This window comes from Dromaius novaehollandiae, chromosome W (assembly GCF_036370855.1).
Source record: "Dromaius novaehollandiae isolate bDroNov1 chromosome W, bDroNov1.hap1, whole genome shotgun sequence".
Lineage (NCBI taxonomy): Eukaryota > Metazoa > Chordata > Aves > Casuariiformes > Dromaiidae > Dromaius > Dromaius novaehollandiae.
In genome coordinates this window covers 38,972,664-38,985,600 of record NC_088130.1, presented here as the reverse complement: position 1 = coordinate 38,985,600, position 12,937 = coordinate 38,972,664, and the positions used below count along the sequence as shown (strand labels likewise).

At 39.8% G+C, this 12,937-nt stretch overlaps 1 protein-coding gene across 3 annotated transcripts; it reads right to left on the bottom strand.

The window, feature by feature from the left end:
* LOC112991880 (cyclin-H) lies at nucleotides 1–11,867 on the bottom strand. Of its 3 annotated transcripts, none has more exons than XM_026114706.2 (9): nucleotides 11,659–11,844; nucleotides 11,330–11,452; nucleotides 10,011–10,084; nucleotides 9,544–9,754; nucleotides 9,068–9,231; nucleotides 6,451–6,521; nucleotides 4,507–4,618; nucleotides 3,830–3,890; nucleotides 1–209 (listed from the first exon to the last, which is right to left on the bottom strand). In XM_026114706.2, exons 1-9 carry the CDS (start codon nucleotides 11,773–11,775, stop codon nucleotides 171–173), a joined length of 972 nt encoding a protein of 323 aa, XP_025970491.1. In that variant the 5' UTR covers nucleotides 11,776–11,844; the 3' UTR covers nucleotides 1–170. The 3 variants fall into 3 exon arrangements, with proteins under 3 accessions (XP_025970491.1, XP_025970484.1, XP_064356558.1); XM_026114699.2 differs by lacking the exon at nucleotides 1–209 and adding an exon at nucleotides 2,543–3,231 and having other exon boundaries at nucleotides 11,659–11,845; XM_064500488.1 differs by lacking the exons at nucleotides 1–209; nucleotides 11,330–11,452 and adding an exon at nucleotides 2,543–3,231 and having other exon boundaries at nucleotides 11,659–11,867.
* Nucleotides 11,868–12,937: the final 1,070 nt, after the last annotated feature.

The following is a 12,937-nucleotide window of genomic DNA, read 5'->3' as shown; positions in this document are numbered from 1 at the left end:
TTTGACTAAGAAAAGTCATACACTTTATTGTAAAGACATTAAAACTGAGAGAACAAATACCTCCCAAAACTGAGTAAGAAACCTCTGCTAACACCAGCCACTGAATAGCAGGTAGCCCAAGCAGGTCCTGGCACCCAGAACAGTGGTAGAATGCCATCTTCCTTCAGGGTTTATAGTGTATCTGCAAGATCATCATCAGTCCATTCTTCCTAAGGGAAGAAAAGGAAAAAGCCATGCTCTAAGCAGCATATGCAGTCAGTATGTCTTACAGTTAGGTGGGCCAGACAACAAATAGCTACAGGTGCATGCTACTGCTGCACACTATGTCAAGGTAACAACTTCTACACATGCCCATTGAAAAGAATTTAATCAATACAACTCTTTCTTCCTATTGATCTCTTTCAACCATATCTACTATTAATAAACATTAAATAGTAAATTTAAACTGCTTTTAACCATACTGCAAAACTGGTTTGTTATGTCCAGATTACCTGATACTCACATACATCTGCAGGGAGACTTCTGGAGGAAAAAGTAAAGACTAGGGACCATGTTGCATTACACATACCATTCTACTTCTGATAATGAGGAAACAACATTGACAATCTTAACTTACAGCTCATCTTACTGTAAGTGGAAATGAAAACTAGTACATACTCAACTCCTAATGAATGAGATGAAATGCACATTCATTAAGCACATCATGACAATCTGACTTAAGATCCCATGGACAACAGTTGCTTGACAACTTAGAGGACATTCTCTTTACTTCCTTGATCATAAGATCTGTGCTCTGACTTCCTCCCACTTCTAAATGTGAGCACAGCATAAGGATTTTTAGGCTTTCCCTAGCTAGTTGTGGGACTCCAATTAAGTTCTTCTTCCTGGGATCATTAAGGATATATCTTGCCCTCTCAGAAGTATTAGCCATTGTGCTCAATATCCTTTGCAGGGGAGAGAGAGAGAGAGAGAGAGAGAGACAGAGAGACAGAGAGACAGAGAGACAGAGAGACAGAGAGACAGAGAGACAGAGAGACAGAGAGACAGAGAGACAGAGAGACAGAGAGACAGAGAGACAGAGAGACAGAGAGACAGAGAGACAGAGAGACAGAGAGACAGAGAGACAGAGAGACAGAGAGACAGAGAGACAGAGAGACAGAGAGACAGAGAGACAGAGAGACAGAGAGACAGAGAGACAGAGAGACAGAGAGACAGAGAGACAGAGAGACAGAGAGACAGAGAGACAGAGAGACAGAGAGACAGAGAGACAGAGAGACAGAGAGACAGAGAGACAGAGAGACAGAGAGACAGAGAGACAGAGAGACAATTCAGTCAAGTAAATGCATCAGAGGGAAGATTTCATTTTCAGCTAATAGTGGCTAATCCCAGAACACAGGATTGAAAGCCTCCTGGAATGAGTCTAACTTCTTGTTCCTACAAACATGTCCATGGGGTTTTTTTGGTAAGGAAATTAAAAGTCTCAACCTTGTGTTCCTTATGCCCAGGATTTAACACTCCCTAGTTGAAGAAGCAGGCTACAGCCTAAAAAAAGGCATTTAAACTAGTGGTGACTAAGCTCTTTATTACCATTAAATAAAGCAGTTTATCCACATATACTCTAAAAGCCAGTCTCAGTCATTTTAGCAGTCCTTTTGAACACCTGTTTGAGGTTTATCTCATCCTTCTGCATTACTGGGGACCATGCACAGAATTCCAAACAGCTCAGATTGGGGCCTTTTACTAGTATCCTGCCCTTTTTATGGCTTCATTACTTTGGCAGCTGTCATCTATGGCCAGTCAGTACCTTGTAGAGTCCTAGCATTTCAAATTCATGAGCTCTCCACCCCCATTATGCCCTTTGTATTGGTATTAACTTCAGTGATAAACTGGTAGATCCAAAAAGAATTGTTATAAGTAGATTTGAACTGATTGTGCACTTGCATATATTACACCCTAATTACAGCTATAAACACCATCAGTATCAGCTGTCTACAGGATTGGTGAAGCCTCAAAGTGTGAACTATACAGACACTATAAGCTTCCAAAAAAGTTAAGCCTACTTTTTCATGTGTTTATGATTGGCAAGCCCAAATCTGATCCTGCACTGATTATTACTCAGAAATGAAAACACACAAGCATAAACCCACAGCAGTTCAGATACACAGTTATGAAGAAACAGCTCTTGAAATTTAAGAGTTTTTACAATATGAATGTAACAACTGATAATGAAATGCTGTAGATTATATTAGTTCATCTAGTTCCTTTGGACAAAAGAATTGTAAAAAGAAAAAAAAAGTCAGTTTGCAAGAGAACCACAGATCTAAAACTCCTAAATAAGACCTCTTCAAATTAAGCTAGAGGAAAAAATGAGTGTCATCTTAGGCTTAGTTTGGAGTTATTTTCTAAATCATTTTATGAGGAAGTAAAAAAAAGTTGCCAATTTCCATAGTAGTAGAAACTCACATGGCAAGGATTTGAACAGAATGTGTTTTAGTTTTCATTCACTTTTTAGATTGGCATTTAGAGCAAACTTTAGTCAAACTTTTTTACAGTATTAAATATTTTTTATTAGATATGCTTGAGATTCTGCATTTCATTAGAGCGTATCTTCAAGAGTCTTGTAACTGCATAAATTTCAGCTTAGCTCCATAGAAATGATTTTTCAGTTTGGTGCTATAATGTGTAACTAAAATTGACCATGGTAACGATAATTTACACAATTCAAGCAGCCTTGCAAAACAAACAAAAAACAAAAACAAAAAACACACCCCCACACAAAAACACCCCCTATAAAAGCACATACAACACATCCTGCATTTTAAGGTTAAAATTTTAACTGACAACTCTATTCAGCAGTTCACAAGTTTTCATAAGTAAGTGCCATATTTCAGATGTCTTAGACCACAAGGCTGCAGAATGTCTTCTGCTCTTCAGTATCAAGAGATGTCCATTAAAAAAAGGGGTTTTTTTGAAAAAACTATTCCTCCGTTAGAATGTAGTAGTAGTCTGTACAATTTTCAGTCAATTTTTCAAATGAGAAGCGTGGAAGATGTTTCAAATTACACCTGAAGCAGTACCTTAATTATGTTTTAAGGCACCCTCCAAAATCTCTACCTCATTTATATTCAGTCTTCTAATTTGCAGCACAAGCTACCCCTCAGTGTAATTTGTGAAAGCCTTGGTAACACATAGCCTGAGGTAGAAATTTAATCTGGAAGCTGAGTCTCTGCCCTGCACAAGAAGCCAAAGAAAGTAAATGAAAACAGAACAGAAACACTGGCCAGCAGAAAGACCCCCAAATACAACTTCTAAGAAAAAAAGCCTGTCTGATATAGTTTTTCCAAGATATCCTCATTTGTTTCATCCACAACCTGAGAAGTTTTCACTGTCATCACCTAAGTTAGGATTTCTCCTCAAGCATTCAGTTCCTGGCTTCCCAAAAAGTTTTCATCGCAGTCTCCAGAATCTCAGTTTTACAACTGTTACTTCAGTGGCATAGGGGGGTTTCACATGCTGCATTTACAGGTAATTAGCTTTATGCTGCTTTATGGTTGCAGTTATACAAGACTTTTGAATCACAGAAAACAGCAGGAAGGATGCCTTGCCCTGACTCCCCCTCTCCACAAAAGACCAGGGTGTTTAAGAATGCTCCAGGTACAGGCTAGTAAGAGCTCTGGCTTATTTTATAAGAACAGGTTGAAAGATTTCTGAGCAGCATGTAAATTAATATTAACAGAGTTAAAAAAACAGTCTCATTAGTTGTGTCATTTTTGTCTTGGCAGTAATTAAGAGGGTGGAAAAGCAATACTTGTACAGTAGATTTACTGACCTCATCCATTCTAGATTTCTTTGTTATATATTCATCATCTTCATAACCTTTCCTCTTCTTCCTAGACCCCAACCAGAAAAAAGTGAAATGCATATGCATTTTTAGAGCCAGGTAATCTCCTTATTTTGCCACAGCATTTAAAATTAGATTACGTACCTATTTGCCACAGACAAAGTTACCAAGGTCTAAACTAATAGCTTTGCTAGAAGCTTGTAGTTCTGAGTACTAAAGTGAAAAGGGCATAATACTCTCCAGAAAAGAGAAATCAAGAGCTTAAGTTTCACAGTCCACTGTAAGCCTTAAGAAAACATTAACCCTTTACACAATTTTTCCATTAATCAAGTGATTTGAAGCTCTCAGTTCTCATTACACATGATAAAGAGGCCAGGCCTTAAAAGCCATCCTGAGCTCCAGATCCATGTTACAAATAAACAAATATTACTGGTGCTTGCAGTGCAAATCAGCACAAAGAAGGTATTTATGCATTACTGAAAGCACTACTAGAAGCAAAGAATCAAGACTTAAACTAGAAGAAACTCACACAGCAAACAGACATCCTTGTTTAGATGTTTTAGTTTTCATTCACTTACAGAGATCAGAAAAAATTAAAGTTTCTATAACAGTAAAAAAGCCAGAAAGTTCAAACATAAAGGAGGAAGTGTTAAGTATCTACTTACGGGTTTATATTAAGTGAAAGCTCCAAGCTGTGACACTTCTCTAATTTCTGTTTTAGAGCAGCAACCTCTTCAGGCCTTGGTAGTTCATATTTCTTTATAAGATTTTTCATGCCTACAGTGGCAACAACACAGCCTTAAGCAAATTAAATAATTTCTGCTCCACTCCATGAATTACACAAGGTACTATCAATCAGTACTATGGCTACTGTTACCATGCATCTTACACTTAAACTTGGACCACTAGTTAACACTTCCTTCCCTCTTTATAATAATGAGAACAGTATAAATTTTTGAGCAGCTTCTACTAAAAAGATTTCACTAAAATCAGGAAAACATACAGGGAAAAACAATTTAAAAAGTCTTAAGTGAACTCCGCATCTCTTATGTTTTGAAAGCATTGCATCCAGTTTTTAAACAGACTTCAGGAAGCTACAAGGCAACATGCAAAATACTACAAAACAGCTGTAATCAGACAGATAGCTTACCAAATAAAAATCTGGTATTTGTCAAAATATGCATTAGATGTTCAGGAAGTATTGACTACTTTCCTGCCTCAAACTGCTTCATAAGCAAATCTCAGCTCAGAAAATATCCCACTCTATATAATGCTCAAGCTTCAGAGAATCCAAAATTACACATGTAAGACTTAACTGTCATCTTACATTAGAGAATTAATTCTAAACATCAGGATACAGCAAAAGCTCAGTACAGAGAACTACACTAAAACAAGTTGTTAACATCACAATTCTGGATTTCCTCAAGGCAAGTGAGTTGATGCAGAGTTCACATTGCTGTGCTAACAAACATCAGGGTACACAAATACTCTTTGCATTCAGCATTGTACCTCAGTCTTTAAAAAGAGATTGGTTTTAGTCTTGTTAAAAGGACAAATTAAATTTGCAACTATCCCACAAGAAGCAAGGCACTGATTTTCACTACCATCAGTTCTCTGTACATCTACTCATTTAAGACCTCCCTCCGGTCATCATATGCTTATAGAAGAGTTGCCTTTGGGCAAAGGCTATATTCTACAATGTTGCAAGTAAAGACAAAGTGAGCCCAGTTTTCCCTTTTCTTCTTACTAATGGAAGCAGGAAGACTAGACTGGTTAGTAGGAAGAGAAAGGGAAGAGTATCTTATGTTTACAAATCCAATTTAGATTTAAGTGTAGTTACCTGTGACTAGTGTGGTATATTCACTACTAAAGTCAACTTAGTTGAAAGACTTTAGGTTTTTAATGCTCCCTTTCTTCCATTTTATATGCATGCATTCACTCAGACATTACAGAACTGACTACTTACTGAAAATTTCATAACTCAGCCTTTTTATTTAATTAAACTTAATAATCATAGACTGTACTACAATCTCTATCATTCCAGCAAAATCATGTTAGCATTTTGATATTGCTAGTATTAAAAACATACAGCAAAACTTAAACCTCTTTCAAACCATCCTTATAGTCTGCAAAATATAAGTAAGAGATAAAACCTGGCAGGTCACTTAACATTACTAATTTTAGAAAAGGTACCCTCTGGTGGCAGAAGTAGTTATGTGCAGGCTTTTGCTAGAAGCTGCACTTCAAGTCAAAGTGACTGAAAGGAAGTATTTCATCCTAAGGCTTAAACAATAGAAGTATCTAGCACCCAAAACAGACTTTGGGCTTCTGAATACAAGTTACTCACTAGCATTTAACCGACTACAATTCATCAGGCCCTTTTTGTTTTAATTTCATTTGTTTATGTCAAAGCTAAGTTTGTATTTTCTCCCTCTGCTTCCTGCCAACTGCTTCATTTTATTGCTCATGATTTACTTAATTAATGCTAGCCCTGACGTGAATAAAATTGTTTAAAGAACATTTTTCTGCTCAAAGTTTTTGTTGTTGGGAGGGAAAAGAAGTTCTCCTTTACAGATATAGTTTATCATATTTTTCCAATGTTTACTTACATTTCATACCATCTAGTAGCTTGGCTAAGGATGTTCGGTTTTCTTTCAGCATAAGACTTTCTGATAAATAACTAAAGAAACATGAAAGAGTAAGTCTGAAGTTCTTAAAATGTGTCATAGTTATTTGTGGCAGCTACTACTAGTTAATAAAAAAACCTTACTACTTATCATTTACATATGCTAAAGCTTTATAATTGGACTTAATAAAAACACTTTTGTTACATAAATGCTATAAACTGATAAAAAAAGTCTCTTGTTGCTTCTCCATTATTCTTCTGTAACAATTTTACAAAAGCCTTTATTTAGACATGCAAAGAACCAAGTTCCTATGTTGCAAAATTAAACATTTGTAAATAAGTCTTGTTAAGTCAGCTTAGGTTTCAGATTCTGTGAAACGTCACACCAAGATCACACTGTTGCACAGTATGACTGCTGGAAAAGCAAATCCTACAAAAGGATAGCTTTCAGACAGACGAATGGACAAGAAAGTTTGTGAGACGGGACTGCTTCTTTTGGCAGCTGCACAGCCGTGACTCTACTGAAAGCAAATGTAAGATGTTTTCTTTTAAGGTCTGTAGAGCTCTTCCTCTTCCCTCAAAGATTCAAGCTTCCTTTTAACGTGGACATTAAAAGAACGGGGTAACACCATTATTTAGGTATTTTATTTAACGCATGCTAGTGTTAAAAAAAAAAAAAAGGAATTTCATTGCAAGTAACGACACCATGGTACATGACCTCATTGGAGTAAAAACATGACAAAGAAACAGATTACACTTTTAGCTTTAGTACTCACCTCATTTAAGCTTCCAAATCTTAAAAAACAAATGAATACACCAGCCCCCTAAACACAGGGTAAACCACAACCAACACAAGCAACAGTCCTCACCAAGTTCCATAATAAGCAAATAGTTTTTCCTTTTCTTGGGAAAGTGCATACTTATGGATAGATTACAAAAATCCAAGACTCCCAAGTCTTCCAATGCACATTACCTTAAACTTTGGTTAATATATAGGCATAAAGAGATGTATCAGTTGCAGCTTCCAGTCTCAAGCAAATGGCCACCAAGAAAATAATTACTATAAGCTGATAGCTGCTCTGTAGGTATCACTGCTATTGTAGAACTCAGTTTGAAGCAAAAATATTATTTAACCTTCTCCTCATACCATAATGAAAGACTGATTTGGAACCATCTATTCTCTAGAGCTCTAGTGCCAAGAGTGGCACTTGTTCTTCCTGCAACTGTAATTCTTCTCAGACTATCATACACATCATTCACACTGTATGAGCAACAGACTTGCAAAGTGTCCAGGTCCCATTCACCCTGTTGCACCTCCACACACATGCACACACCCACCAGCCCGTAAGATCTGAACTGCAGCATTAGTTTCCATCACATCCAGCAGCTCACAAGCTCACCTGCAATAACGAGTGACCAGATTACAGCAGTTGCATGGGGCAGACAAGTGACAAAGATTTAGCTTTTCATGAACATGCAAACAAAGTTCACATACTTTGATTCAAACACTGTTTACAAATGATCCAAAGTTCTTTTCATAAGCATGCTTTTCTGAATCATGGCATAAATACTAAAAACTAGAAATTCAGGAATTAAATCAACAACTTTAAAGTTAAGGACCTGAGTATTTTTACGCTGTTCTGAGGGGACAGTGAACACAGCACAGGGTATTGCCCACACCAACTCATTCTTTTAAGAAAGCCACCTTTTATTCATTCCTAACAAAAAGGAGATTCATTTACAGCAGATAGAGGGAAACTTTCTCGAAAGAGCACAGCTTGCGCCTACTATCAGCCTTTTTACCTACAGCAGTTACACTCCAGATGCAACACACTCACATGGAACATCATGTGATGAGCAAAACACTCAAGACACAGCTAGATGTAGCTCAGAGCAGCCACATTAGTTACAGTTCTGGAAGGAAAAAAAAAAGTAACCTTTAGTCCTTGGGAAGGGGGAGGAACCAGGGAAAGGCAAACCAACACATTTTAGCACTGATATCAAAGTGCTTGATGATGCCTTTGCAAATACCAATAAATAAGACCATAGAAAGGAAAGCAGATACTGATCTAAAATAGCACCTTTTCATCAGTCCCTTCTCATGGAAATCACACTGTTGGAGTGGCCAAATACAGCAGTTAACAGTTGCTGCACACCTAGCTGTCAGTTAAAAAGAAATTCTCTTTGACTCTGAAATCTTAAATATCTTACTGATTAAAAAGTACCTAAGTTTTTAAGGTGTTTTGTATACTGAGCTCCCATTGTTTCAGTTTTCTTCACTCACTCGTCAAGATCAGTCTGAAAATCTTGTTCTGTTCTAACCAGGGCAAAGTCAGTGGGAAGAAGCAAAAAAAGAAGAAAAAAGAGACAGACAGCTCATCATATATCTCCTACTTTGGGAATCTGAAAAAAAGATAGCAACACTTCAGTTTTGAAAACTTAATTAAAGAATGCAGCAGATGTGTTAATGATCAGTAAATATATACTTACACTTGCTACTTAAGAATGCCTAAAACAAAATAATACATTATTTACAATGTATTGGTACAATACAGGAAGCAAAGTGTTTAAAGCATACCTATAAAGAAAAAAAAGCCTACCTTTCCATATTAATTCCTGCTCTTGAAGCACTAGATAATATAGCAGTAAGAGCTATTTGTGAGGGAGTAAAGAGCAGATATGCATCTGTCAGAGCTACTCTATTGAGAAAGTCATCAGCTGTTTTCCTCAAAACTTCAGGATTCTCCAGCATTGGATAACGAGTCTAAAAAAATAAGTAAGTATTTATGAAAGTAGGCAGCTGTTTCAGATCTTCTGGTTCACAAGTTTAGAACACACAATTCAACAGTGCTGTATGAAGAAAAAAGTAGCAGGTCATCTTATTCTGAAAGATGGCCTAAAATCCTTAAAGATCATAACATAACAGACTTCCTTTCAGATACTTGCCCATCTACCACTTCAGAATCTAGATCTTTCCAAGCAGAGAGACAAAAGTAACTTAGCTTTTTTAATACAATCCCGGAGATGTTTGCATTGCATCAGTGTATGAAATATGCAGCATATAAAACAGTATTACCTTCAAATCAATTAGAAATCCCTCAAATGGTCTGTATGGATTGTGCACGATAAGATGAAAGTTCAGCTGCTGAATAAGTAGTAGTTCATATTCCAGTATTTGTTCTAGGGCTTTTTCCTGCCCAAGAGGGCTTTCTCGAAGGTTACCAACAAACTGTGCACTGGACACATTAAATTCATCTACTTTACATGCCAAAAATGCACATGTTAGCCTTGAGAAGGGAGGAAAAAAAAAGTGAACGACTGACATCTGCAAGCACCCATCTCGTTATCAAAAACTCATTCAAAAAATTTAAATCTTCAAAACAGTGTTCAGAAAATGGAAACAGAAAGTGACTACTTTTTGTCTCTACTTGTATTTAAGCTCTTTGACATCCTTTCTCATTTCTTCAATCTTTTACAAGTATAAACATTATGCTTCTAATCATTCTGCTGAATACAGTAACTCAAGATGTGTTGACAACTCACATTATTATCCGAGGATGATACTCCATCACTGAATTATTGAGGTAAAAGCGTTTGAAATACATACAAGCTGTTCCCTAAATTAAAAAAAAGGGAGGGGGGAATAAGTAAGTACAGAAGCAAAACTAGATTAAAAAAACATAAATCAGAATGAGTAATTTTGAATATACACTAAAGACAAAGAATACACAACGGCTACAAGTACAAGCACATGCTGCCATGTCAGTAAGTACCTCATAGTCCAATATTATTCCTGTAAGAACCTTACAAAGTGGTAGTTCAGTTATTTTTTCCTCCAGATCAGAGATTCAGATTCAGACTTTCCTCCAACTAGATTTCCAAGTTGATTTGAACCCCATCAATATGAAACCAGGTGTTCAACAACATTACTCAGGGGGTCCGATCTAGCATGCATACTCTAAGGGGGCTGCTTCTCAAATATAAGGTCATACTCTGTATAGCATGTAATGGCAACCTGTTGCTTCATCAAAAAGATGTTTAGAAGAGACTTTTCATGTTTATTGGTCAGTACACCAGCTAAAAAAGGAAGACTGACTGAGGCCAGTGTAACTAACCCTTCTTAATAACTAGGTGACAAAAGAAGCACTGATTTCATTCCCCACTTCAGCCATAAATCCCCTCTCTCCTGAATTACAGTCTTCTGACTAATAAAGGTCACTTCAGAGATTTCTTTTTTTGACGGTTTAACTTACTGCCAGTACAGGTGCTTTAACCAGTGTATTTTGAGGTCAGACATGCACCTATGCTGTTGCAAAAGCAAGTGGACCAAGCAGCCAAAACATAGGATTCAGCAATGAGAATGTTTTATTATATCATATTATATCATATCATTTATCTTTAGGTTCATTTCTACTTCTCGCTTAGGAGAAGAGGGAAGGAAGTGGTTAAAACCCAGCCCTGAACAAGCAACAGATGAAGCTGAGAAATAGTTCTCTGTTTTAAAAAGTGTCATACACCCCAGAAAACAGACAAAGAGAAAAAAGCAGTTTGAAATACTACAGTACTGCAGGAATAAACACTCAAAGGACATCCATGCTTTCAGAAATAAAATAAGCAAGCAACAAGTGAAGGAACATGAGACACAAAAGGGACAAAGCTTTTAGCTTCATTAGTCCTCACACTGCAGACACTTCTCATTGTAGGCATATCAAATCATACTGAAGAAGCAGTAACGTCTCAAACAACCATCTCTTGACAGAAGCATCTGAGGCATCATTAAGGGAAGCATGCTTCTCTCAGAAGACAAAGCCAGCAGACGGAAGAGGAAAATCTTGAGACAGAGCCAAAACACTTCTGCTTACCACCACAGATCTAGGCATTGAAGGTTTAAAGACAGCACAGAAATCCAGTAACCTTTTCTCATAGTGTTTGCATATTGTCAGCTCCTCATGTGGCTCAAGCAGGAAAGGGTCACTCTGCTGAACCTTTGGGAAACAAGGGCGATTTTGACCCAAGCGCTGCGCTCCAGCACTGCCTGCCCGCCCCGGGGCCCCCGCCTGCCCTGAGGTCCTGCCCGCCGCCACCCCCCGCTCAGAGGCGCCAGGCGAGGAGGCCCCGCCCCGGGGAAGCAGGCGGCGGCCCCGGCGCCCCGCTCCCCGCCCGGCCGTGGCGCGGCCCCCCAGCCCCGCACCTTTCCGCCCGCCACCGCTTTGCTGCGGAACTTGCGGCTCGCGTCGGCCCGACAGCGCGCCAGCTCCTCCTCGCCGCGGAAAGTCCAGTGCCGGCGCTGCGTGCTGCTGTGGTACATGATGGCGTCGGCCGCGCGCCCCGCAAAGGCCGCGCCGCGCCGCGCCGCGCTTTACGGCCGCGTCGTCGGCGCACTCACGTCGCGTGCGCCATGACGCACCGCGACGCCGCGCCCACTACAGCTCCCAGCATGCCCCGCGCTCCCCCGCCCTCCCCTGCCAGCCTGCCAGCCTGCCACGTGACCCCAAAATGCACCGCGCCCATGGGGACGCGCCCTTCCCGGCAGGCTGCGCTGCCGCGGGGAGCGGAGCATCGCGGGAGTTGTAGTTGCCGCCGAAGGCGCGCGAGCGCTGTGGCGGCGGCAGGGCGCCCGCGACCGTTGGCGTAGCGACAGTTGGCGCCCGCCAGCCCGTCCGTGAAGCGGTGGGCGGGGGGCCGCTTTGAAAATCCCCCTGTGAAATCATATGACTCGATGAAAACCATGAGCAGGATATTTTCGTGGAAGTAATTAGAAGAAGGTTAATTAGGAGACATTTGATCTGGGTTTGCTGCTGCAGGGAGAGTCGTGGTGATGGGTGTCAAAAGAGCCCGTTGCTGTGGATGCCACTGCAGGGCAGACGTGCCCAAGCTTTCCTGGCTGTCCCCGCTAAGGAGGATAGGTTGCAAGTCTCCTTCAGCACTGAGTGTCCAGAGGATGCAGTGCCGAGGGGAGCCCGGAAGGATGGATGGTGTGAACATTGACTGGTTCGCCAGGAGCCCCATATAATGTGGGATTTCCCACGTGACAGCCATGAATTTGTAAATCATAGCTTAGAGGCTGTTATTCTTCTCTGTACTTTCACACTTGCAGCCAGGAGTTGGAATTAACTGCCTATTCTGACAATTTTTCTGACTGCAGTACAAAGGTCAAGGTATCTAATGCAAAATGGTTGTACTTGAGGCTGGGCAGATCAGGGAGGCCAGCTCCATGTCAAGAACCTGCTCTTCCACAAGGTTGAAAGAAGGATTGCTCTAAGCTCATGCTGCTTGTGTGCCACATGTTGCCAGTGCCCTGGTATGCCAAAAAGGAACTGGTGAATTGGTTATTGCTCCCAGCCTTGAACTCTTGGCAGTGCTGAAGTGGAGTTTGCTTGAGTGAACGGGAAATGCAGCTGCAATCATCTGATCCAGTCAGGGAACTGACTAAGAGTCTGTAAAGGGGTTCTGGATAGAGAGCACAATGA

Excerpts from the sequence above, each read along its gene's own strand:
- LOC112991880 (XM_026114699.2), bottom strand. The coding sequence starts at position 11,775 with ATGTACCACAGCAGCACGCAGCGCCGGCACTGGACTTTCCGCGGCGAG. Across the intron at positions 10,085-11,329 it reads CAATGCCTAGATCTGTGGTG|GGAACAGCTTGTATGTATTT; the intron begins GTAAGCAGAAGT and ends TTTTTAATTTAG. Across the intron at positions 9,755-10,010 it reads TATCATCCTCGGATAATAAT|GCTAACATGTGCATTTTTGG; the intron begins GTGAGTTGTCAA and ends TCCCTTCTCAAG.